General features: G+C 40.4%; 1 protein-coding gene across 2 annotated transcripts in view; it reads left to right on the top strand.

Moving 5' to 3' along the window:
- The window catches only part of CREB1 (cAMP responsive element binding protein 1), a 36,887-nt gene extending 11,747 nt beyond the window's left edge, over window positions 1–25,140 (top strand). The window contains exons 2-8 of one of the 2 annotated variants that reach the window (XM_062640620.1): window positions 7,485–7,606; window positions 11,072–11,218; window positions 13,118–13,218; window positions 15,765–15,907; window positions 17,329–17,511; window positions 18,896–19,046; window positions 21,944–25,140. In XM_062640620.1, coding sequence (XP_062496604.1) covers window positions 7,493–7,606; window positions 11,072–11,218; window positions 13,118–13,218; window positions 15,765–15,907; window positions 17,329–17,511; window positions 18,896–19,046; window positions 21,944–22,088 — 984 coding nt within the window. In that variant the 5' untranslated portion in view covers window positions 7,485–7,492 and the 3' untranslated portion in view covers window positions 22,089–25,140. Of the gene's footprint in view, window positions 1–7,484; window positions 7,607–11,071; window positions 11,219–13,117; window positions 13,219–15,764; window positions 15,908–17,328; window positions 17,512–18,895; window positions 20,941–21,943 lie in introns of those variants that run through there. The other variant, XM_062640619.1, reaches the window with a different exon arrangement.
- Window positions 25,141–26,788: the final 1,648 nt, after the last annotated feature.

The following is a 26,788-nucleotide window of genomic DNA, read 5'->3' as shown; positions in this document are numbered from 1 at the left end:
AACTTTGACTCAGACACGTTACCTGTGCATACTGGTTCCCCATCTGCCTGCTAAATGTCAGCTTTCTTGTGTTATGCTAAGAGAAAGCATTACATGATCGCTCATTTGGGTGCTTGCAGCTGTGGTTGTGATTTTTGGTCTCCTGACCTTGTTTTAAAATCTGCCGCTGCTTTTTCTTCAGTTGAAAGGAAATTGAGTATGCAATGCCTGTCATGTCATCATTTATATATTTAAAGCAGTGAAATATAAGACATTTTCACCAACTTCAGAGGTGTAGCTACTCGAAATTTGATTGGAAAGGTCATGAGCCAGAAGGGTTTGTTACACATAATCAAGGCTCCTGGTTGCATTCCTTCTGTGATCTATATGAAAATACTACGTTGCTCGCCTCTCTTGCATTGTCTGATACAGCATGAGAGTTTTCAGACACTTCTCTGAGTGTCATGCTGATGGAGACACAAGTGGGACTACAAGTATTACCTTCAGCTGATGGTCTGATTCTGCTTTGTGCAAGATCCCGATACAGTAGGATTAAATTTTGCTTGTAAGTTGACGATCAGATATTTTAACTTCAGTGACAAGAGGAATTTTCCCAGCTTTCTATTCTTCAGTTTGCCTAGCAGATTTCTCTGTGTGCATGCAAGTCATCTGAATCACAGAATGACAGAATAGTTAGGGTTGGAAAGGATCTTGAGATCATCAAGTTCCAACCCCTGCCGTGAAAACATTTTCGGCATTTTCAGTGGACTTAGTTCTTGAGGCCATTCTTTTATTCCAGTTCTACCCAGTTTCCATGGCCCTTGCACTGTCTTCACCCACAATCTGTCATGGTCATCGAACAGCTGTGTGGTGGTCAGAGAAGTAGGAAAAGGTGGGTTTAAGACAGAGCAACAGACATAGGTTGTGTTCACATTATGGTGCACAGTCCTGTTACCCTGAGGAGAGGGCAGGAGCACAGACCCAGGGGTAGCAGCAGGGGCAGTGCCAGACTGTGGTGACAGAGAAGCTCTGGTGTGAACTGCAGTCCCTGTGCCAACCCACTGTAGTCATTAGTGACAGAGGGAGATAATTATGGGCCTGTCCTGTTGAACATTTATTACTGCTTATTTGAAGTCCCATGTGGTAGCTGTAAATAAAATCACTTTTCTCTGAATGTTTTCAGTCTGTAGCCTCTGAATGAAGTTTATAAAGCGGCTGTTGAGGCGTAGCTGAAAGGGCTGCTGCACTGCAAGGTGACAGTAAAAGTGTTTACAGATTTCATGTGAATGTGCTTAGTACTTACACTGGGAAGATGAAAACAAATAATACCTTAAAAGAGGGGTTTTTTATGACCTCTTCAGTGCTTTCATGATGGATTGTAACTTTATAAAGCCACATATAGTAAATACAGAGCGAGTTCCTGGAGCTTTGGACAGTGGAGGTGTATTTGCTTCCTGAACAATTGTACTGGCACTCCTGCTATGAATAAATCTGAGTACAGTGCTTGAGAAACAGGCATTGCCTCAGTTCCCCTTTCCTCAGCCCTCTCACTGCCCCAGTCTTTTACTGCCTTGCTGGGAGGCTGGGTATTGAACTGGATCAGGAGCCTAGTGTGGCAGTAGAGGTGACCTCTGCAGGTGATGGCTGAGGGAATGTCCAATGGATGGGGCACAAGGCAGGTTCAAAATGATCACAGGTTTGTTGGATCTCTGCTCCTCACTGTTTCTGGAGGCTGTGATGTCCTTCAAAATCTGGGTGTGTGATAAAATAAAAGCAGAAGTCATCATCTGGCTGCAGAGGAGAAGGAAGCTTTAAAGTATGTCAATTGGTAAACCTGTGCTTGCTTCTGAGTGGGCTATGACAGTATATCTGAGGTGTAAAGCAGCCCGTGTTGCCTCAAGGTGTACTTATTTTTACTGTATGGCCAGTAACTGTCAACATAAGCATTAACTGATAACAGTGAATTGTTACCACGATGTTACTGAAGACAGAAAAGAAAGGCTTCCAAGGAGAAGTAAAATGTGTTATTGTGGCAACTGTAGAACTGAAAAGCATGGAAAGCTTTGGGGCATTCTGGACCTCCAGGTATGAAAGTGGACGGAAAGTTTCATCTGCTGCAACAGCCACAGTGAGGTATTTTGGTTCTTGGATTTAGTGGTGTCTGGGAAAGGGCCTCCACCTTTTTTCTCCAGTCCATCCTGGGATATGAAAAGCAGCCTTTTTTTGCAAAGCAGGAAACCTATGAGCAATGAGAAACCAAGGAGCAGAGCCTAACATTCTGGAGAGATGCTGGAGTTCATGGGGATATTTAGGAGAAGGAAGTAGTAAGAAAGCTGGAAATATCAGGGAGGCCACGGATATATCAATGGGTGGGTACTGAAGAGTGAAGATGATATGAAACCTGTGGGAAGACTGAATGATGTCTTGACTCTGTGAGCAGGTGGGAGGGGAGGCAATGCTGATAGTCCAGATACACAGCATTGATGCTCAACCAACAGTCTTTACAGGAGTTACCATTATCTGTAGCACACCTAGTTCAACATCCTGGCTCTAAGGTACTGAAGATCTCTAGGTTCAACATCCTGTCTCTTAAGGTACTGAAAAGACTATTGGAACTGGAAAGAATTACATGTGACATAATCTTCCCATCTCATTAAAAACTTGATTGGATTTTTTAATAACTAGAGATTGATTTAAATCCTGACTTGTGATCTTCCTCTGAGTTCTGAAATTCTTTTGGTGAAATAACCGTATTAATTCTGGATATTCTTGGATATTGTTATCCATGTGCATGTCTAGCCCCTGTTTGAATTCTGATAAATTGCTTAGCAGCAGCAGTGCTTTATTTGTGCCATACATAAAGTATCAATTTTCATATTTTTTTCTTACATATATCTTGTTAAATATAAATTTTTATACTTTTAAATTTTCACCTTTCAGCTTCGCTGCTCTTATCATCAGGCAGTGAATGTTTCTAGCTTACTTACTTTTAGTTTTTAGTATTGGAAGCATTTCTCTGCTTTCTAGAGTGAGTAGCACAGTTTTATCCAGTTTCTTCTTACAGCAGTTTTTCACTGCCCCAAACGCTTGCTTTCTCTAAGCACCCAAATTCCACAGAACCCAACCTCTGCACTGTAATCCAGCTGATGTATAGAGCACAATCTCTACAAATGTTATTTTCAAAGATCACAGTGTTTCCTACTACTGTTGCTATCACTTTAGCTTTTCTTGTCACAGATGTTGTCTGCGTGCTAAGCAGAAATCCATAGTGAACTATCCGCAGTAGTGTCCAGGCCCCTTTCCCAGGTTTTTGCCATTAGGAAAACAGGTTTATTTGGATTTTTCTGCAGTGTGTATAGTTCTGTTTCCCTGCACTCTGCAACTGTTTGTGTTTAATAGCATCCGTCTGCTGCTGTCATGGTGTTAATTCAGTTAATACATTTAGTTACCTTCTGAACATCTTTCTCCCTGTCCTCATTTGGCTAAAACAAATTACTGGGTGTCAGCTGAATGTTTCACTCTTTGGCTCTTCACCTCTGGAATGCCAGATCATTAGTAAGTATGTTATTAAGAAAGTATTAGTAAGTTTAATACTAGCTCTTTTGATCTAATAAAATTGTGTATTACATAAAAGCAAGAGTTAAACTTCTCAAACTAGGTAATCTCATCAGCTTTCTTAAGCTGTGTTCAGAGTTCATAGCTGGGGTGTTCTAGGCAAGCAGACTCTTGTTTTTCCAGCTCTGGTTGTTAATAGCTAACTGTTTTTTCAGTTATATTCAGTTGGAACACTTGGTTCAAGAAGAACTACAGCAATTACTAACTCCTTCTCCAAGGGAGGGTGTGGGGGGGTGAGCCCTCTCCTGACAAGGTGTAAAGTAGCTTGGAAGTAGATGGGAATGAGAAGATTCCTTCCTCTGCTCTCATCTGCCTTATCTGCCCTGGACACTTGCTCCCCACCAGGACACTTTCAGAACCCCGCCTCCAGTAGAGAAGTGCTGGTGTGGTGGCTGCCAGGGAAGTCAGTTCCTGGGAGCAGGCTGGGCTGCTGCAAACAGGGCAGGAAGAGCAAAAAGATAGGCTGTGCCTGAGCATCCACAGGAGTAGGACACCAGGGTACTACTGGTCAGTAAAGCTTGTGTAGACGAGGGATGTGCAAGAGATTAGAAATGAGGTGTAAAGATTGGTGTTCATTTGTATGTGTAGGGAGCTTAAGGTTTCAAACCAAACATAATTTCATCTGTTACACTGTAAATTGCAAGAACTAATAGGAATTGACTACCTTAATTTCAGCCATCATGGTCTTCTCTGTACACGCAACTTAATAAGTATTTATGTTCTGGATGTCTGGTCTTTTGTATCTTTGCAGTCTTAATCATACTGTACTGTTAACACAAACATCAGCCAATGTAGTAATCACTGAATGTGGGATATGTTGTGATGCTCAAAAACACAATTCCTTTTATCACAAATTACTGTAAAAGGTAGTAGTGAAGATGTTCAAATACAAATACTGTAATGTGCAAGTGCAGTGTAAATTGAACCAAATTCAAAAGTACTTAGAACCTGAAAATAACACAAGACTAGAAGCTTGTCCAAAAACCACAAGTCATGTGGGAAACTCGCTTAAACTGCATGTGTCAAGATGTAAATCTTGCAGGCAGCTTCCCGCATTGCTCAGTGCTTACTGTACGTTATGAGGAGGTTCCTTTCAGGTGCTTGCAAGTCGCAATAAGAATGTGATTTCTGAAATGGTGGTGGTGTAGAGGAGGGAGCACCTCAAATAGTTAATGCTTTTACTGATTACCTATGCAAAAGATGATGCAAGTGTGGAAACTAAGCTTGTAAAACCAGAGGTCCTTTGCTGAATAGTGAATAAGAGGATTGGAAATTCTTCCTAGGAAAACATTGCATTTATCAGCAGGAATTTGGCAATATCTACCTTTGTGAACATTGCTAAATACCTGATTCAAGAGACTTCTCACTTGCACATTTCATCTGTTTCTAATCCATTTGTATAGAAATTAACTCCATACTGGAGTTACGATTTCTGTCAGCAAGCAAAAGCATTACTGGTTTTGCAAGGCATTTTTTGTTGCAGGGAAATTGCTTTTTTTAAAGTTATTTTCAGATTCTTGGCTGGGAGATGTTGCTTAGGCAAAAGATCTGCTCCTGAAATGGTTCCGATGAGGCAGTCTTTTGGCTGGAGTCACCATGGTACATGCATAGGAACGGGGGAAAAGTTGCTGGTTTGCTTACATTGGACAAACAAGCTGATACTCACAAAAAAGCGATAAAACTAGATGCCTCCTTTAAAATGATAGAACTCAAAGGGAAATCTACAGTACTCTGGTTTGTAGTTCACACTTCTGAAAATGCAGAAAAAAGAAAAAGGGCATATAACGTGGAGGACTAAGAAATGTAACTCGTGTGTTGAAGCTGGGGTAGAAAACCACGTTAATGAAGTCTTTCAGAACTGTTTTGTAACATACTAGGAATAGTAATAGTGCATGGGTTTTCTTCTGTGCTTTCTGGAAGATGAAATGCAACATGGAGAAGACTTAATACTGTAGGGAACAATGGGGTTATTATATTTGCATGGACACAGGCAATAAAAATGTAATGTCTGGACTACTTAAAATGTGATGACTTTACAATTAACTTATTTCATGGCCAGTTGGCAAATATATACATATAGGTAGACTATTGTTTGTGTCTAAGCATTTGGCAGACTAATACATGGTTTATGTGGGACAAAAATTATGGCATAAAAGTATTCCAGGTGCTCAAAAGAATTTAATTTGGGTTTGTTTTTCTTAAAAAAACCTTGTGTGTTTTCTGTCATTGTTTGTTTTTAAGGAAGATCAGGTTTAATTCTTTTCCTTCTTTTCATTTCCTAAGAGCTTCTAAACTGATGATGTAACTAAATATTCAGTAGTTAAAACATTCCCATGTTCTGACACATGAGCTTATTTACAGTCTCTTTCAAAACTGAAAATACAGATTTTGATTTATGTACATTGACTTGCTTTCTTTTGATGCAAGATAAAATCACTGCTACTGTGAAATGCTGTTTTATCTTTATTGAAAGCTATCATTTACTCTAAGACAGAGTATTCGGTCATATTATGCTCAGGGTCGAAGTGTGACTCTACTGCTTTGGGGCAGCTCATCTCCAAAAAGTATTCTTTCCCATAATACTGAAGTATAGTTTGCATTGAAATGGAAAGTTTCCCTGGCTGTGTTTAAAATGAAATGTTTTGAATGTGGTCATGGTACCACCACCCATATTGACACTTACAAGTCTTTTTCATGGGGGGGGGGCAATAAAGTTGAGCAAGGAGAAGGACACGTCTCCTTCTTTCTACCCTTCTTCTGATCTGAGCATCTTCTGCCTCCAGGCCCTTTCCCAAGCAGAAATGCTCTACTCTGTGGTTTTGGTCCAGCTCTGAAGATAGGTGTGCTGCTTTAGGGTAGCCAGAGGCCTGAGTAGATTCGGCAGCACAGGGTGGTACACAGAATTAATATTGTGGCTGTGGAGGTAACATCCATTCTCAATGCCTGGTATTTGGAGTTCTGCATAATACAGTGATATTGCTATCACCCTGGGGAGCATTTCCTTGTATTTTGAAGTTCTTTTAGATATATTAAATATTTTCATAATCAGTATTTAAAGAAGAACTGAAAAGTAATTTTCACAGATCAGTGCAGAATTTAACATTCATTGCACTCTGCCTACATGCATGGTTCTGGAAGTTATGCAACCTCTTTTTATAGAGTGGTGTGTTGTGATCTAGGCTTGCTCAGTTATTCCTTAGAAATATAAGTGTGTTAGGAGCTATATATTATACAATACTTAGGTCATGACAAACTGCTATGTACCTTTATAAAAATACTTATTTGCATTAAGGTTCAAGTAAAAATGGCTTCCATCATTACGTCTGATGACTTTCAAACTACGGAGTAGAGAAGACTTACGCTGCTGTGATGTAGAACTGGACAGGCTGGTTGTGGAAAGAATTTGCATGGTGACGTTGCATATTTAGTTCACACAGAAAAAGACTGAAAACTAAGTACCCAACACAGAAGCAATTGCTAAAGGTTATCTGCAGACTGCAGTTGTGGGAGAGCAGTGGGCTGTCCCCTTGGCACCGAGGGAGGTGTCCTTCCTGACAGTGGTGGTCATTATCCCAAATTGCGGAGGTGCTAGGTCATCACGGTACATTTGCTCAAGCAGCATTTTAAGATGAGCTAACCACATTTTTTTCTCATCACTGGAAGAGACTGGGCCCGTTCTTCAGAAACGTGACACACAGAAAAGCCAACCTGAGGCAGACGCCTGGCATGGAAGTATTTTGCCCGAATGCTGATAGTTTGGCAACATTTTAATAAGCAAATGAAAACAGTATGTAGTAATGGGAATTCAGCTGCACTGACTGCTGCTAGATCCACCAAGAACAATGGACTTGCATACCAACCCAGACTTACAACCAATATTGTGATTGTAGGTAACTAAATGACCATGGAATCTGGAGCAGAGAACCAGCAGAGTGGAGATGCAGCCGTTACAGAGGCAGAAACCCAACAGATGACAGTACAGGCACAACCACAGATTGCAACGTTAGCCCAGGTATAAAGTCATATGGTGTAATAGTTTAACCTATTGGCTATTTTTTAAGAGGGATAATGTCTGCTCATGGGCCTGAGAGAAGGTTCCATTGATAAGATTCTGAAAGAGGTACAATGTATAGTTCCTTTATTATTTGTCTTCATGTTTCTAAAGCAGTAGAGATTTTAAACTTCTCATCACACTAGGGTGTGTTAGCTCTGAAGAACTGTATGTGTGTAAACTGAGTATACAGTTTACACTGTAATGTATAATGATGTAGCATTCTTTGCCATAGAATGGTGTAACATTCTTTGCCATACTACTGAAAGGTATTCTTCTCAAAACATATAATTTACTCTTTTTTATATTGACTGGATTGTTTTGTTGCTATGTTTTCTTTTTCGAAACTTGTCTATAGCAATCAGTTTAATTCTGAGGGGAAAACCTGAAAATACAGCTAAATAATACAGGGAATATGCAGATGGGATTAATATTATAAGCATTATAATCAAATGGAACAATTCAACAGCTTGTGTTATCCTGCTGTCTCCAGAATTTCACAGAATTGCTGGAGAGACAGAATTTCACAGAATTGTTTAGGGAGACAGCAGTAGATCATTTATTATCCCCAAATTATTTCAGAGAGACAAGAAATGTGAACCTAGCTGCATCTCTGATTTTGGAACCTGGTTTCATTCTTGGATACATTGATGGTTGGCAGAAGCAACCCCATTGTGTAAATGAGTACAGAATCTGTTCAGCTCTCTCCTGTAAGCATTTAATTTTAAAACTATTTGCAGCCTGCAAACAGCAGACAGGTTTTTTTAAAATCTCATAGTTTGGGGAATTGAGTGTCTTCTAAGTGGCACAGGTGTTAAATCACGTATTTCATAAATGATTAATGTATTTTTAAAGTCCTCACACCTTTTGGTAAGCCAGATCTAGTACGCTTCCATTCAAGTGATAGTATAGGGTTTGGAGCTGTTAAAATGCACAGGGTGATTTTGTTGTGTGAAGCTGTAGTGTGAATTTACAGGCCACCAGCTGCCCTGCACCAGCTTGCCTCTTTGGGCAGTTTTCTCACTGTCTAACTTAGGCACAGGATGTAGGTGGTGTGACTAACACTTCAGTGTGAACTGAGTGGAAGTAGTTTATTTCTCTTGCAAAACCAGTAAGCTGCTTCTCACTTGGTATGCATTACCATTTAGTCCAGAAAAGCAAGAATGCTTTAAATTCGTGTGCTAACACACTGACCTCCAGATAGCTGAACTTGCAACTATGTGGTGGGTTGAATGCATTTCACTCAGTCAAAATTACCCCAGTACTTGAATGAGATTTCTTTCCAAGTAGGGAAAAGCTACACAGCTATGGTTCAAATCCATATGAACCACAAAGAAATATGTTGTATTTTTCCTAATTTGCTCTGTTGTCATTCACTGTATTATTTGCACCTTAGCTATTCCCCAGGCTTTATGTTCCCTGTGGAGGTGATACAACAGTCTAAACGAGATTCCTTGTCATGTTCACATCATGTTACGTTATTATGGCATTTTAAATACCAACAGAGGCTTAGGTAAATCTAAATAACTAATTATGCCAATTTGTTTCTTTCATTATCTCTTGTAAGGTCACCCCTCTTGTAAGCTTAGTTTAATTGCTGCATTTTAGTGAGTTCAGGGTAGTTTTTAGAGTCAAAAGGAAACTCGTTCCAGTTCCACAAGGTATGAGTCAGAGACATCTGCAGAAGTTACACTCTGCTGTTGGCTTAATCCAGTTGCAGAGTAGCCTCCAGTTGATCAGTTTTGCCATGATTGCCAAGGACTGTTGGCAATGTCAGATGTGCACTATTAAAAAAGGCTGCTTGGTAAAGCAATATAATTTGCTAGAGGAAAGTGTGCTCATGGTAATCTCAGCCCTGGTTCCTCTCAGATGGAGTTAAGTACCACCATGTAATGCTGCAGCTGTTTTCCTGAAAAAGGAAGGTAGAAGCAAACACAGGTTTATGGATTAGGGAGAGACAGCTGTGGAGGAGAGAGGTCTTCATGTCATTCCCTTTAATTTTGTTGTTAAGCAAGATTTCCTTGTAGGTGGTGGATGTTTATGGAAATGCAGAGATGAGCTACTGCACCTTTTTGAGAACCACATGTTCATGGGGACAGCAGAGGATTTACTTCTGCATCCGGTACATAGCAGCTGTTTGAGATTAGGTAGGACAGCAGTGCAGCCCCTTCTCACATTGTAGCTACATGGGTTGAATTCCTTGAAAATGCTATTGAACACTGGAGGATTGTTACATTTTCCAAACCTGGGTGTCTAGTCGAAGGCTGGCCAGTCAGTGACCTGTAGTCTGGCTGCCGTCTGCCAGAGCAGCTCACACATCATAGTCCTTCCCTGAGGGCTGTGATGGTGTGAGTCAGATGCAAACTGAGGGTAATGTACGCTGGTACAGCAGCACTGGCACCCTCCTGCCTTTCAGGAGCCCCCCCCCCCTTCCCCAGCCATGAACACATGTATCATGTCACCAGAGAGTTGCTGAGTGCTGGGTGTGCACCAGGGCATCTGCCCAGCCACATAGCAGCCTTGGTGCATGGCCCTTCAGCTGCCCATAATAGTTCCTGTGACCTGCCAGAGTCATACTTCCCTGCGTGATGTGAACAGCTTTGTGTGGGTATTGCTGACATCAGAGTCTGAGCCACTGCACAGGACATGGGTGGCTGTGCACACAGTGCTAACGTATGCTGCTGCAGTCATTAGTGTATCCCTGTTGGCATAGCTGCTGTGCCTACAGGTCTGTGCTGGAGAGATAAAGTTGCGCTTAGGAGCTGAGTGTTCAAAATGTCAGCAATTTTTCCTCACAGAAATTGACTAGAATCTGTGTTGACCTGTTACACTGAATCACAGCAACAGCCTACAAACCATTTGTTTCCCACTGCAAATCCATGTCTGCCCACATGATCAGTTTTCTTCATTTAAATGGGCTTTTCCAGCTACTCAGTATGGTTTAGTCTCTGGGAAGTCCAGAAGATGCAGCTCCCTAAAAATTTTAACTTCATACAGCTGGCAAGCACTTTGCATTTTCTTGAGTGGGAACAAAAATAGCTCCACTCCCATATGCTTCTGCCTTTGACTCAGCAGTGTCTGTAGGAGTACACCCAAGTCCTAGCAGTATCTAACTGAAGTAAGCGAAAGGTAATAATGTGGTTTTAGTAGGTTACCTCAGAATAGGGGCAGTTGTGTTTTCTCATTTTATCAGTGGTTTTACAAGTGATGTTTTGAGCCTGCAGAAATTCTGCATTAGATTAATTCGTGAAGTAGGTCAGATGTTGGGTTTAGACAGTTCAGGGGAGTTTATATTACACTGAAACATTTGGGTCATGTAACTGGGGTCTAGAAGACATGTAATTCTTTGACCACGGTGTGTTCTTGGTAGTAAAATGTGAAGGTTTTATAATAACCTAATCTATGCTCACTGTCTCTTTTTTGCAGGTATCTATGCCAGCAGCTCATGCAACGTCTTCTGCACCCACGGTGACCTTAGTTCAGCTGCCCAATGGGCAGACGGTTCAAGTGCATGGAGTAATTCAGGCTGCCCAGCCATCAGTTATTCAGTCTCCACAGGTCCAGACAGTTCAGGTACTGCTGGAAGAAATTCCTAATACGTGAATTGGGCCTTTCAAGTACTCCTGCCAGTTCACAGGTTTCTAATGTGTTTGTGTCCTAGATTGTGGTTTTGCTTATATAAACTTTAAGAGCATATTGAAGGCAAATTCTGTACAGTATGTGCTGCTCTGTGACTTGTTTTCTGTTCTGGTTTAACCACTTTTCACTTTCAAACATTGCTGAGTTTCATTTCTCTGTAGAACTTGGTAAGTGAGTTTAAGTGAGTTTAACAGCTTCATGTTTTTTCTTACAGTATTACTCTACTTTTTGTCTCCATTGTATTTTCATACATTTTTGTTCAGTAAGAGTTTATACTATTCTGAAGTGAACAAAATGTTGTGGGTTTTTTTAATAATCTTTAATCATTACTGAGGCTGATATTCTGGAATGAGAGTCTTTGCTACCTCAAAAATACTTGCATTGGTTTACAAAATAGGTGTCTGTTTGTTAATGGTCCTTAAAATAAACGTATCAGTCCTCTCATAAAAATGGGTTTAAAATTCACTGTTGAACTTTGCCTTGTAAAGCCTTAGCTTCTCTTCTATAAAGCAAGCCAGATAATACAACATGATGAGGTAGCTTGAACACGTAAGAGACAAGTAGTCTGAGATCTGTAAAACCTGTAATTTATTTATTTGTTTATTCTCTACTTTAAACACAGTGGTACTGAATGCAGCAAGAGAAGTTGCTTGTCACGCAGCAGCTACACAGGGCAAGGGTTTGTACATCATTCCTTTGCTAGTAGTACAGTGAGCACAAAAAATGTTTCATTTTAAAATCAGATCATTCTTATCATAATCTTTGTTTACCCCTTGTCAGCTTTAGTGCTGAGTTTCTGGCAGGCTCTACCCCCCTCAGCCATTGGAGTCAAAAGTTTAAAGTTTTAATGTATTGGTGGTAAGCAGTGTTCAGATAAGTTACTAGCCCAGAGGTGGAAGATAAGAGACTGACAATGAAACCATGCTTGGAATTCACCTGGCTCAGTGTAAAGCCAGCATGTTTGAATATTTAAAGCCTGGTGGCTCACTGTCAGCCTCGGACCTGTTCAGGCCCTTTATCTGATAACTGAGATGTGGGCGCCAGCAACCTTTTTGAGCCTTTGGGAATATTCTCTACAGTGCATAAAACGACAGGCTGTGAGGTAGGTTTCTCACACAGGCACTTCTCTATCCACTCACTATCATTAGCTTTTGTGTATTTGTCATGAGTGTAGTGTTCTGGAAAACAGTCTCTATTTTTATATATCGAAGATGCTTTTACATTCGTGGCACACTTCTAATTTAAAGTTATTGAAAGGTAATTGATACAAACATTTTAGCTTTCCTTCATAAGCCTTTGTCTTTTTTTAGCACAGATGTTCAGAATTGCAGCACTGGATTCTTTTTTAGCATCTTTGTGTTTGACATTTTCCTGACAATTTCCCCCCAGCATCAGTCTCTAAGATATTGTCTACCCAGTGATTTATAAATTGATGTTTCTCAACTTCAGGTGTATTTTGCTCTTTTGTTTCCAAACGTTTCTGCTCTCTTAATTTGGTTGTAGTTATTCTCTCCCCAAGTTTTACTAAAAAATCTTTCTTGGTTTCCTTAAAATGGATGGAAACAAGGAGTCACGGAAGACAAAAAGTGCATGAGATTACTGTTTATATTTTCTTATTAGAGTATTTAAATTATAAAGAACATTCTCATGGGTAGATAATTGTCAGGTCATCAGTCGCTGGATCTGTTACTGAACAGCCTGTCCTTTGTGTTCATTGACTAGATAGAAGCACTATAGAATACTTGTAGTGTTTTTCACAGGATGTCAACGTTTCCTTAAAGTAAAGATACTGGAAGTGTCTTGTTAAAGTTTGTTTGCTGTTCTTATTTACAGATCTCCACCATAGCAGAAAGTGAAGATTCACAGGAATCAGTAGACAGTGTCACAGACTCACAGAAGCGAAGAGAAATCCTTTCCAGACGACCCTCCTACAGGTATGGAGTTTAAAAGCAGAAGCATTTTGCTTAATGGATGTGTTCTTCATGTGGCAAGACCAATAGTGTGATTGTATAGTTATTTCTAAGTTTACCGTTAATGGTGCCTCTCTTCCTCAATGTGTTTTCCATGAATAGGATGTAAAGAGATAATAGGAGGAGGAGGAAGAAACCTCAGCTGTTACACTCAGTTAAGACAGAAATGAGCTGAGAATAAGCTAATTGCCACATTTGTGAAATGCTGAGGTATCATTGTGCTAGGTCCCCCATAGGTAGCTTTAATGGATAGTTAATACATAAAATACACTGAAGCTTTGCAAGCAGGTGGCTTCTGTATAATCTGTAGTCTGCAAAAAATCAGCTCTGTTGTTTTTCATCAGTGTTGAAATGCTAGCAGCAGTCAAACTTGATTCCTTTCTCCCAGGAGACTTTCGATGAACATGTGGTGTTCTGAGGCTCAGAGGAAAATTCAGCTTGAGCAAAACTGGTTGTGTTTAAAGTTTAAGAAGCCAGGGTATAAGCTGAATGTAGTGGTAGTCATCTGGTATATTTAGTTGTCATGGCAAATACTTCTGTGGTAAGAACAATTGATGTGCTCCTTCACATGGTGTTAGTCATGTTTATTAATTAGCCCTTGTACAACTTTTTCTGGCTGTACTAAATCTCATTTTTCATTCTTAAAGCATGCTAAATAGCGTTAAGGAATAGCTCTGAAGTTCCGGTTTTAAGTGACTCGTGCATTCCTGCAGCTTCAGAAAATTCACATGCTCCTTTTTTCTTCATGAACATAACGTTAGAAATATAAGCTAGACTGTAGGCCTGAGCATATCTCAAACATTTATTAGCAATTATAGATTATTTTCTTCCACCAGTCTTTAAGGCTGTTGTGGTGCAGATAATAAAGGTCATTGCTGAAGACCCCTAGCCTTAATAGATTTGTGAGGAGCAGTGTTGCTAACTTAAAGGCTTCCACAGACTTCCTTGCAGTCTGCTTCTGCAGTGAGACACTGGCTGTTACTATATATGGGAGAATGGCTGTGTATCGTGAGACAACAGAGCTAAGCAAACATGGAGCAAAGCTGAGAAGAGGGCAGTTGTTCATGCTCACTTCTCATTGAGATGGGCTCCTTTGCACACACTGACGCCACAGCACAGCCTCTGTCCTCAAACCACGTCCTGGTGACTCAGCAGAACTTTGTCAAACGTAGCCTCTAGGCCAAGGCAGGAGTCACATCAGAAAAGATGAGCCAGACTGGTGCTGTGTTGGCAAGATCCCGGTTGGCATTCTTCAAGCTGATGTAACTGGCCCCAGAGGCAAGATGTATTTACAGAATAGAAGGCTCTTCATCTGTTTTGTCCCCTGGTTTTTCTGGTCTAACACATAGTTGCAGACTCTCTGGATGGGAGTTTTTCATTTGTCCAGGTGGTGCTTGGCACAGTGGAGTGCTTGTGCAGAGCTGGGGTTCTTGCATGCACACCATCAAAACAGCATCAGCAAAGCTCTGGTCTGTTAAGTTGTTTAGCAGAATCACTGCTCTTCCCAGATAGCTCTGTACAGATGTTCTGGCTCCCAGAGCCATAGAGCCTTATTTAGGAAATGAGTGTTGCTTTGGAGCTTGGGGTCTACAGCTATGTTTGCTTCATCACACTTTGAGTTCTAGTGACAGTCCACAGGAAGACATATGAGGAGGATTACAGAAGATGTTGCTCTTTACCTGAGTAGCATTTTGCAGTGACATAATAGAACATGCCAGCAATGAAAAGGGCTTGACAGTTCTCTGAGGGACAGTGTTTGGTCTAAATGATGCAAATTGCAGTAACCGCTATGGTCAGTCCTACAGTCATGTTCAGTGGGACCTGTAGCAGTGATGTTTTAAGCAGTTTTTAGTTTGGATAATTACCATGTGAAAGTAATTAAACCACATGTTCTTTTCTTTACCCATGCTACTGTCACAGCGTTCTCAGGCAGGGCACCTGTAAACATAATTGTGTGACTTGACTCAAACACACTCGGTATTGCCTCCCAGGCAGGCATTACACTATAAACTGGTTGCTTAAAGAGCAAGCATTTCTGCTGTCTTCCTTCATACTCAGCTCTCTGGCTGAAGTGATTACAGTCTCTGAAATGGAGCGGTCCCCCAAATGTAAGGGAGGAGACAGGGTTCTACATACTTTTGCTTTCCTCCAATCCTTCTGTGGCTAAAAGCAGGAAACAAGTAAAAATGCATGAGAGAGAAACATGCTTTTAAGAAAAAGGGAAGGTTGTGACAGCTGATGCTTGGGTTGAGAAGAACCTCCTTGAGAGGCATCTTTGTCTGGTGTACTAAAACACAGCTGTTCTGTGCTGGCTCCCTTGCCCATCTATGAATGGCACTTGGAACAGTCCTCTCCGTAAGAGTTTGAAGATGGTGCAGGTTTTCCATTCTGCACCCGTACTTCCCTTGCTGGCGTACTGCACTTTTCAGTTTACTGCAGCACTATGTATCAAATAGGCTATTTTTTTCCTCATATTTTTATTAAAATCTCTACAACACTGTCTTTGCCAGAAAAATTTTGAATGACTTGTCCTCAGACGCTCCAGGAGTGCCAAGGATCGAAGAAGAGAAGTCTGAAGAGGAAACAGCAGCACCTGCCATCGCCACTGTTACGGTGCCAACTCCCATTTACCAAACCAGCAGTGGGCAGTACAGTATGTAGTCTGAATTTCTCAGTGGTGCTAGTAAGTGGGGATGAGAAGATGAAGAACTATTATTTCTATGAGTGTTTGGACTAGGACAAAGCAGGAGGTGAAAATAAGGTTATTTTAATTTGACTGTTTGATAACTGTGCCCTTTAAACACATTCCTGTTGTAAGTATTTGAAATGATCAGTTAGCATTCTGGGACTGCGTGCCAGTTAGTGCAGCTAATGCATCCTGAGGCAAAATATGAACTAACCATAATTCTTTTATGAACTTCACTTCAGGAACCAGATGAGGTAATTCAGAAGTTTCTTTTTTTCCTGGCAGATGATGAATACTGGTTCACAAAATTGTAACCTCATTAATAGGAAAAGCACTGCAGTCTGCAATTACATTTTTAGAAAGTCCTGGAAAAATAAGAACTTCAGCAGCTTTATTTAAAATACATAATAAATATATGATTCTGTGTTTATTCACTGTATTTCACAGACAGAGTGCTTTAACTTAAAGGTTTGAGAATACAGAAGTAAAGCTAAAATTCACACGCTGTCTCACACAAACACAGAGTATTAAATATACAAAATGGAGAAAGAATTTGCTTGTTTGTATTTTTCTCTTAAAATCTGTTTAGAATTTTGTATCTCTGTTTATTCCTTAGCCACTTTGCCTACTGAAACTGATGTGGTTAACTCTGCTTTTCTAGCATAACTGTAAAATACCTGCTTGTGCAGATGCTTGAGATTTTGGTGTGTCTGTGTATTGGAGCACAGTGAAATTCTGTGGAATCACAAATGAGGTGTGATGTTTCGGCATACCTGCATGACAGGGTTGAGGGAAAGAAAGGAAAAAACCCCACCCAAGTAAGATTGCTTGAAGGAAAATGGACCTTTATCAACAAAAACACTGCTAGGAAGGCTCTGAGGAAGTTGTAGAGAGGGGGGATACAGTCAGAAGGAAAAAAAAGCGAAAGCAAGAAGAAAGTGAAACACAAGATGGATAGCAGTAGCAGCAGAGCAAAGTGAAAGGCATAAAGCATGGAAAAGGAGAGGAATTACAGGTGAGAAGACTATGGAAAAGACCTAAACCAATGAAGAAGAACATCTTAACTAAGAAATTAAGAAGTATTTCCTGGGGGAGGATTGTAACTCCTCAATGTGATGCTGTTTTATCCGAGAAACTAATCTGTGGTTTTTAGGCTGTAGGTCCCCCCGTCCCTCCCCCCCAAAAAAATAGGTCTCATGAATAACTCCCAGCTTACTTTCAAAGCATGATTTCTTTAATGTACATGCAAGCCATATGTCTTGATTTGAGGGGTGTATAAGATTTCAGGGGATTTAACTCAGATCATTATTCTGCCATATCTAGGTTTAGAACTGTGAGTTAATGAGTAAATTAGTGTCTTAAATGCTGTGTTGATTTTTTTTCTTCAGTTGCTATTACCCAAGGAGGAGCAATACAGTTGTCTAACAATGGCACAGACGGAGTACAAGGTCTCCAGACATTGACTATGACCAATGCAGCTGCAACTCAACCTGGCACCACCATTTTACAATATGCACAGACTACAGATGGACAACAGATACTTGTACCCAGTAACCAAGTTGTTGTACAAGGTGAGAAACTTCACAGCCAGTCATTCCGTATAACATGTTCTCCATGCAGACACAAGTTGCCAGCCTAACTCCTTAAAACGTCAGGAAACAGAATTAACAGCTTTGGCACAGATTAAGTCTCTAAAGTTATTAAAAGAAATTCTGGACAAAACTATTTGTCACATTTTCTTGGAGCCTTTCCCTTCAGCTTATAAAATTGTGGATATTTTGGGTTTACTTCTTAAAAATACGTATTCATTTTTGGTTTTCCATGCTGTATTTCCTGTATCTTGTCCACACTATTTTTTTTTTTAACATCTCTGCAAAAACTGATACCGCTTTAGAATTCTTAGTTCTCCCAGACAGTCATCTGCAGCAATAGTAAACTTAAAGCAAAGCATTAAAGTGAGTAAAGAAGGTTGGTTGATTCTTTCTATAAGGACACTTTAACTTAGAAGTATTCTTTTCCCTTTTTCAATTGCAAGTCATCATTTCTTCCTATTGTGGCTTTTGTGACTAGTCATGAAGTACTTAGCATCAGAGAGTAATTTAGGAAGGTGCCTTAAAAGATCATTTGGTCTAGCCTTCCACTTAGAGCAAGCGGGGATACTTCAGCTTAGAATAAGCTGGGGGTTTTTATTGTATTAAATTACATGGTTTGGTTTGTTAAAAATTGGGGAGGTATAAAAAAAACCTGTCTATTAAAAATAACAGAAATGTGCACCCCTGCTTTTATAATTATAAAGCAGTTGATCTGAAAGTTGTCCAGTGAAGAGGTCTCCGGGCATCCTTGAAAATACGTAGCTGAGAAAAATACTGTAGTTGCGTTGATGATCTGGTTTTTTTGTTCTTAAGAACATGTGATTTCTTTAGGTGATGCTGTATTTTCTTACAAGCTCAGGCAAATGTAACACACTCCTAGATAAATAAACAAAAGAAACCCAAGACCTTGTTCATTTTAGAGAAGTAGCTAGTTTGCACAGTCTCTTTCTTGTTGGGGTAAATGCTACATTTCTACACCCTTTTTTCTGTGCCAAATACTTACACATGCAGCGTGTGTAAGCACATAGGCATTTGGAGCATAGCTAGAAATACTGTTTGTCCCATCCTTCATCTTCTTAAAACTGCTAAAACTGCCCAGAAACTAGAGAAGTAAAAAGAAATATACTAGGGGAAAAAGCAGCACAGCAATACAGCGAGACAATTGAAGTTACCAAGCACAAGTGAAGACTTCTTCAGCAGGAATGCCCAAAACCTAAGACTGAGATAGCAGTGATGACCCAGATGAGGGTCATTCCTCCTGTATGTAGCCCAGAGTACATGGTTAAATAGACTAGGTGCTCTTGGCACAGTGTTTAACAGCACTCTTCACCACACTGACATCATGTTCCCTTATGCCTTTCAGCTGCCTCAGGAGATGTGCAGACTTACCAGATTCGCACCGCCCCTACCAGCACCATTGCACCAGGCGTAGTCATGGCATCCTCGCCAGCACTTCCGACCCAGCCAGCAGAAGAGGCCGCGCGGAAGAGAGAAGTGCGTCTAATGAAGAACAGGCATGTATATTTAGATCACTTCTTATCCCGTCAGCTCTGCATAGAACTGGAGTGTTAAGCGCTAAGAATCCCAATCTTTCTTTTTTTCAAAGTCTTTCTAAAGACTTTGCCTTCATTTAAAGATGCAAAACAAAGAAGCGCATCTGCTAATGCCATGTATTGTGACTGTGAAACCTCAAGTAAAGGTGTCAGATTCATTCTGTGAGGTGTATGAATTTTTTGCCATAAGGAGAATACTCACTGGTGGGGGACTTAAATGACCTCAGTTATGTACTTACAAACACTGAGCTGAGTTGATTTTTTCTGAGTAACTACATTCATGTAGTTTCTTTTCCTGGATTCTCTGCCTTAGCCTTCTGCATGCATTCTCCTTGCTGCTGACCTTCCTGCACTCTTCATTGTCTCACTTGTTCTGTGTAGCTCTTTGCCTTTTGGGTTTTATCCTCCAGAGGCAGAAAGATTCAAGAAAAGGCTGAATGAGCAGCTTTGAAGTCTTTTGGAACCAATGGTGGCAGCAGGGGGGCCGAAAGAGAGAGAGGAGATATGACCCCGTAGGATTTAGTGTGTGAGGAGGAAAAGCCAAGCCTACTGAGGTGGGACTTGGTGGAGGCTGGGAAAGAAAGGAGCAGCAGAGAGAAGTTGGGCATGATGCTCCTTAAGCTGCTGTTGCAGGAAAGGGAGGGATGGGCCTGAGCTGACCCATCACGCCAGGCTTGAATTCCCATCTGCAAGCCACAAATTTGAGCCGGTGTGTTGCAGTGATTCCCTGCCCTATGAGCGGGGAAGCCCCATGAAATCAGCTTTACTTCATCTGTCAGTGAGAAAAAACTATGTTGTACAGGTACATTTATCTTCTGTAGATTGCTGAGCTGTGAACACAATAGAAAGTTACGTGAGCAGACCCAAGGTTTATCTGAGGGGCTTTAATGAGGTAAATAATGCTGAACAGCAGAGTTCACTTTAAAAAGGTTTTTATATAGAATGTCACCCATGTCCCCTTTTTATATATTTTTCTGATACCAGTGAATAGTAGATGTCACCCTTTCAGGCTCTGCACTTGAGAAAAATATAATGAACATTCTGAATCTCCTCATTTAGTCAGCAGTCTTCCTCCAGTAAAAGAAAGCTTTTGTGTTTAGGAAAGCCAAGAAAAACAATGGGGAATTACCCCCACTTCAGTTAAATTGAGAGCTTTTGCAACAGTATCATGTTGCATGTGGTGCTTTTAGCCTGCCTGCTTAATAGATATTGCAAATCTAGGCTCCATAGCAAGGCAGGGGAAAGGGGGAGAGAGAGGCAGATGGCGAGGTGGTTCTTATTGGAGGATTATAGCGTAAATATTCATAGATATTATTGTGCAAATTTTCTATGTAAATTTTACATTTTAAAAGCTCTCTTGTAATTCAGTATAACTGTAGCTGTTCATTATGAATAACTAAAGCAAACAGACTCGAGGTGGCTTCATATGCAGCCCAAGCTGGCACAGAAATCACAGAAAGAAAAAGTTGTCACCCAGGAAGGCAGGTTAGTAGTGTGCACTTCCTGGTCCAGTAAGACTTAATCCTTTGGTGACGCAAGTACCAGGCCAAAATTACTACAAGTTGCACAAGGCCCGTGTGCTGCAAGCTTGTGAAATTGTACTTGTAGGAGTGAACTAATGGATCCCTGAGTTCTTTCAGGGCTTCCAAATGCGGTTTTCTTCATCATGTCTCACTTGTAGGGCTGAATTTCAGAAGTTACTTTTAGAGTCTTCTTGCCCCTTAGGTCCTGGAACAGACATTCTTTGTACCTAGTACTACGGCTGTTATTTATCTCATAAGCAGAAGAACTGGGTTCAATTTTGTCTCTTATTTCCCATAACACTGACTGTATCACCAATCTGTGTAGTATGTGCAGTGAAGGGACGCTTAGACTCTCCTGAAGCTGCTCTGCTTCACTAGATAAAGGTTCAGGGCAAAGAAGTAGGTACACTCGGTATCTATCTGCAGTGTGCTGCTTTGGCAGAAGGAGAGCCCTCCGCCTGGACTCCCATCCATCTTAGCACATGCTTGTGCTTACTTTGCCCATTGGTACCATTACTGTAGCAGTGCAGGGTAACTTCTGCCTTGGTGTTACTGTCTTCAGCATGCTCAGCAGCACATTAGCACCTTCCAGGTATTTTTTGTTGGTGTCCTTAGTATGTTACCAAATTACCTACAGGCAGCTCAGTCTTTACAAGCAAGACCTAAAAGTTTGACTGTCTCAAGATCTGCTTTAGCACATTAATGCTGCCATGTTCTTGGCACAGCAGGCAAGGACAAAGAATTATATGGTTGCTAGTGACTGTTTATTTTTTGAGTTGCTTTTGTATTATCGTTGCAGTGATGCAGACATGATTAATAAAATTGAAGTATTGCTCAAGGCCAGATACATGAAAGCTCTAAATACAGCTTTTTTTTGGAGCTGTTGAGCATCCTGTGAGACTGCAGCAAAGGGAATAGTCAAGACTATAAGGAGATTAATAGATGGTCTTATTCATGTTTTTATTATTAATTTATTTATTGCAGTAAAATCACTGAAGTTATTGCAGCAGCATTCAACTCAGCCTGAAGGCTGTAATATAAATCTGCATGCAGAATTTTGTCATTGAGTAGTATCCTTTTCTCACAGAAGCAGAATTTTATTGGTGCTGACTTACTGGCATCTGCATATTGAAGTGATTTGTGGATCTTGAGTGTGTGTGATTTGTGAAGGAGCAGCTGCTAAGAACACAGTGTCTTTTTCCAGACCTGCATTTCTTAACAATATCTCCGTGGTCTAAAAATGGCAGTACTGGGTAAAGGTTTGACCTGAACAGTTAAGTAGCCCATGTCTGCAAGTGATCATTCTGGATCTGAATTGCCTTTTTTGCTTTGCAGAGAAGCAGCACGTGAATGTCGCAGGAAGAAAAAGGAGTATGTGAAATGTCTAGAAAATCGAGTGGCTGTGCTTGAAAACCAAAACAAGACACTCATCGAGGAGTTGAAAGCACTTAAGGACCTTTACTGCCACAAATCAGATTAATTTTGGATTCCCATTTGTCCAGGTGGGATAGAGACTGGTTCTGGCTATATCCAGAAAGACAAAGTAAACTTTTTATTTTCTAAACATTTCTTTTTTTCTATGCGCAAAACTGCCTGAAGCAACTACAGAATATATTTCATCTGTGCTTTGCATCAAACTGTGAATGTTCAAGTACTTGCCTCCACTCCCCCCCACAAGATTATTTTCATCATCAATCTCTGCGTGAAGAACAGGCTTCTTTCTCGTCTCCCCATCCTCTTCAAGGACTCACAGTGTTCACTTGGAAAGTTACTGTGGGGAGAGTCCTTTTGTAATGATGTCAAGAATTTGTGCTGAGCTCTTTCCATTGCCTTAGAGACAGAACCACCCCAGCCTCTTGGTCCAGAGAACTGTGGGCCACATACATGGAGCGTGCATGACGCAGTGAAGAAGCACTGGTTGCCAAATTGGTTTCCCATATTCATTATGAACTGTAAAAATACACAGCTAAGTGGCATGCCAAATGAAAGGCGCTACAGAGTCATGTTCTTGGTATGGAGACAGCATACCTTTTTCAACTAGCTCAGGAGGGATTTTGATTTGTAATCTGTATTAAGCCCTCCTGGACTAGTAAAAACTTCTCCATACCTCAGAAACAAACCGCATTGAAATGAGCTTCACTGGTCAGTTGTTGCTTCTCAAAGCTTATGTGTGTGCAAGTGTATTCAGCATTCTGAATGCACGAAAAGCAAACACCAACTTCATAGGATATTGTCTGGGAAATGGTATTTGGATGGGAGAGTTATTCAGAATAAAAAAGGTACAAGAGTGAAGTTATGAAAACAGTTGTGTAGTAGCCACATGGTAAGACATGAAAGCACTACCTGTTGTGTGCAGAGCAACTAAGCAGTTGAAGCATGGCCAACTCCACATACATACTCCCTGGTGACAGTAAAGTCTGTGTCCCAAGTCCTCTCAAACACTGAGGTTATTTCTGTTGCCCTGCCACTGTCTTATGTAATGGAAATTACTGTACTCAATGGAAACATCAGCCTGGTTTGCTGGATCCTTTTTCAAACTTTGAGGCTGCCTTTCATACATAAATTAAACTGTAGTGTAACAACTTCCAGGACAACCTCAAACACTGAAGAGAACTTCAGGCACAAATATTCCAACTCCTGCTTTGCAAGCGACAATGTTAGTTATTTGAACCTGGCCAGGCTAGCTAAATTTATTTATTCTGAGGATTATTTTTCATGTAAAAGGTCAGATTTACCAAGTAATTTATTCCTGTGAGTAAAGTTACTCCTGCGCCTCAGACGTCTGCAAGGTGATTTGTGTGTGCACTGACGAAATGCGATCTTTCCCAGATTTACATTGTTAAAAAGTAGTTCATGTTCAAAACCAACTCTGTACTAAGCATTAGGACTTGGAAGGAATCATGCTCAAAAAGAACCACAGAAGAATGTTAAGAAGTCATCATGTGTCCAGAAGAATCATGTGCAGTTTATTTACTGGCCCTCTGATGCTTGTCTCTTGAGAAATCAACTTGGGTCATTTGATGGAGTAAGTTTACTTTGGGTTTCTGGTCAAACTTTTATGTATAGGGATAAATGAATAAGACTGTGGTATGTACTAATGCATTGCCTAGCAAAGTATTAACTAATACCTTTTTTCCCATTCACTCTATCTGGTTTTCAGACAGACTTCAAACGTGAACTTCTAAAAGGTTATACAATCAATGTGACATTATAGGAAGACCATTTGGAAGACTCTGGGCAGTTGAGTCTCAAACAGTTAAGCAGTATTAAAAGTTCTAGTTTTCTCATTTGAGAGGGCATTCAGTTTCCAAGAGACTTTAAAAGGAGTTTAAAAGGTTAAACTTACAGCATTAGTGTTAAATCTAGAGTTATCAATAATTTCAAATTATGTTTGTATTTCAGGAAGAGAACTTGAATGTCATAATGATTGAAGAATTCGTTTTCATGAGTTTTGAGGGGATTTATAAATTGTCTATTTTTATCTGCCATAGAGAATTGATTTTCATGTTTTTATTTAATGGAAGATGAAATTTAGCAGTTTTAACAATGCAGATTTGAAGAAGACCCCAAATTCTCAGCAGTGCTGTTGTAACAACTGTCAGAGAATGCAAATACATACAGCAGTTACCAGAACTAGTGCTGAAGTAGAAATGTTGATAACACTGGAGTTGTTCTTGGAAAACGAAGCTCATGGCCTAGTTTGCACAGGTATATGGAATGGTTCCTCCAGCTTTGAGAAACACGGAAAAGGCTGTACATGCGTACATTAAGTCTGTTTCTTATGTAGAACCTTCTCTTTGCAAAAACTTGAGGTTTCACAGTGAACCTGAATGAGGCTAGCTGCGATCGATCTGAGAGCTCTTCTAGTGGGTAATGAGCACCGTCTAGTGCTTGCTGATGGTCACTTGGCACAGAGCCTCAGAGCTGGATGGACCAGGGAACCTAAAACGGTACCTGGACAGGGTTCTTCTAATACAGGGTTGGTGTAAATTCATTCAGCAGTGGGAGGAGAGCTGTAACTGGTTTGGCTGTGCATGGTCTGCAAGTAGTCTGTAGTGTTCCTAGTCTAGACCTCATTAGCAACCAGTGTTTCATTAAGGAAAAAAAAGAACGTTATTTTAAAATGCATAGGGATCTGCAAGAGTCTTTATTTTTATTTATGCTGCACTGAGGATTTAGGGACTTGAATTTATTTAATGGAAATTTGAAATGACAATAATAAAAATGTATTAGACCGAGTATAGGGTTGTCCATACCTGCTTTACTATTCATGTTGACTCACAAAGGGAAAGAACGTGACACAGGGATCCAGTCATACTTTATTTACCAAGTAGTGAGGTTGGGGTAATTAGCTTCTATACACTAAGGCCATTGGAAGTAGGGCAGAATTTATGCTGGCAGGGGGGAGGGTTAGTTTTCTATCTCACAGTTGTGAGTTTTCAAGAACTGATAGCCTGTTTTACCTGAAGAGAGGGTTAGAAAGGGCTAGATCCATTATGTTCATAATAAACAAGAATTGATTTGAAATATAATTTTTGTAATGTCATTATTTTGCAAAACAACAGCACCAATCAGGCAGTTAAGATATTGTCAGAGGTGCTCTTTTAATTTAGATATTCTTGGAAAATACATATGTATAATACATGTACATATATATATATACACACAGTATATAATCTACAGCTCTGAGAGCTTTTAAGTCAGGAATGCTGAGTATTATATGGAGGTCAGAAAAGATTTTTACTTCTTCTGTGTGTGTCTGGGTGCGTGTGGATGTGCGCGTGTGTGAAAGCTTCCCCCACCCCAGTCCTTCTGGGCTGCATTATTCGAGCGCTTATTGCTGATTTGTTTTGTGCTGTTCCTCACTTATTCGTTTTCAAGAACTTTATTTCACCTTTCATGGCTTTTGTGAGGTTTGTTTTCGTTTTTCATTGATGGAGGTTTTTAAAGTTACGTAAACCAACCACCACCACCCCCAGAATAATTCACTTTTGTGCTTTTTTCTCCTTGGCAGCTATATATCAAAGGCAAAAACAATTGGAAAGGTTGTTAAGGTGTTGTGTTTGTTTTCTAAAGGAACCACTGGTAAGAGTTCTGGTTTTCCTCCTGGGGTAGTGGCGATGCGTTTTAATTTAAGCAGCGATTTCACCAGCATCAGGTAGTTACCAGCATCATTGCTTGTATCTGAAAGCACAATTTTAGCCTGGCATTCTCGTAAGGAGATGTAGTTGGCGTTTGCGTTTAGACCAGGCTTCTCTGGTACTTGTACATTGATCAGAAAATTGGTGGGGTGTTTGGAATCATTAAGAGGCTCAGGAAAAAACTATAAAATTATAAAGAAAAACAGCCCTGAGAGTTTCTGATCTAAATTTGTACTATGTTTTTCTTTCACATTTGGGCTTCCAGTAGCCTGCAGCTGCAAGTAGTCCTCTGTTAGCAAAAACTGGCCTCTGCTTCTCTATTTTATGTCTTTTTAATTTAAGACAGCCAGTGCTTTTTGTGGGTCAAAGACAAGTCTCCCCATCAAAGCAAGTTCAGTATCAGTGCAAATCTATGGCAATTCATCAAGGATTTCATTGGTTTTCAAAGACCCTGCTTTTATTGTCATTTTTCCACCCGGAAGCTGGTTAGTGATGTGACATTTGCCAATGATCTAACCAAAAGGTCATGTATTTATTTTTGTTACACTATATTCTTTGTAAATGTTTAATTAAAATGTGCACTTTTTTTAAAAAAAAAGCATTCTAAAAAATAAAAATAAAAACACACACGGAACAAAAGAAAAGATCGATTGGGTTTGCTTGAGAAGCTTCTCCCTGGCACGGTTATTGTAATCCTGCTGCCTGCACACAATTCACTCCTCTCCCCACAGCAAATTTAACTTGCTGATTAGCACCTGGCATCCAGCAGGCATTACTTCAGAATGGCAGGAGATCTGCACTGGCAGCGCTGAGGACTGGAAAGTATGAAGTGTGTGGTGGCTCAGAGCAGTAGGTACAGGATGGATGTGGAACTATTTTTAGAGTAGAACTAGTTCAGGGATCCCAAGTGGGAAACGGAGGTTAATCTGGAAGGAAAGCTGAACTGGTTTTCAGCCACTTTATTCCCCTTCTCTTAATTTGGCTGCAGATTTTACAAGCTGCATTCCAAGACAGTAAATCAAAAGGCTTTCCAATCCTT

Source organism: Pezoporus occidentalis, unplaced genomic scaffold (genome assembly GCF_034315485.1).
Source record: "Pezoporus occidentalis ecotype Australia unplaced genomic scaffold, CSIRO_AGI_Poc_V1 ctg66, whole genome shotgun sequence".
NCBI classification, from domain to species: domain Eukaryota; kingdom Metazoa; phylum Chordata; class Aves; order Psittaciformes; family Psittacidae; genus Pezoporus; species Pezoporus occidentalis.
Note: the sequence above shows the minus strand (reverse complement) of the source record. Positions and strands in the feature narration are given on the sequence as shown.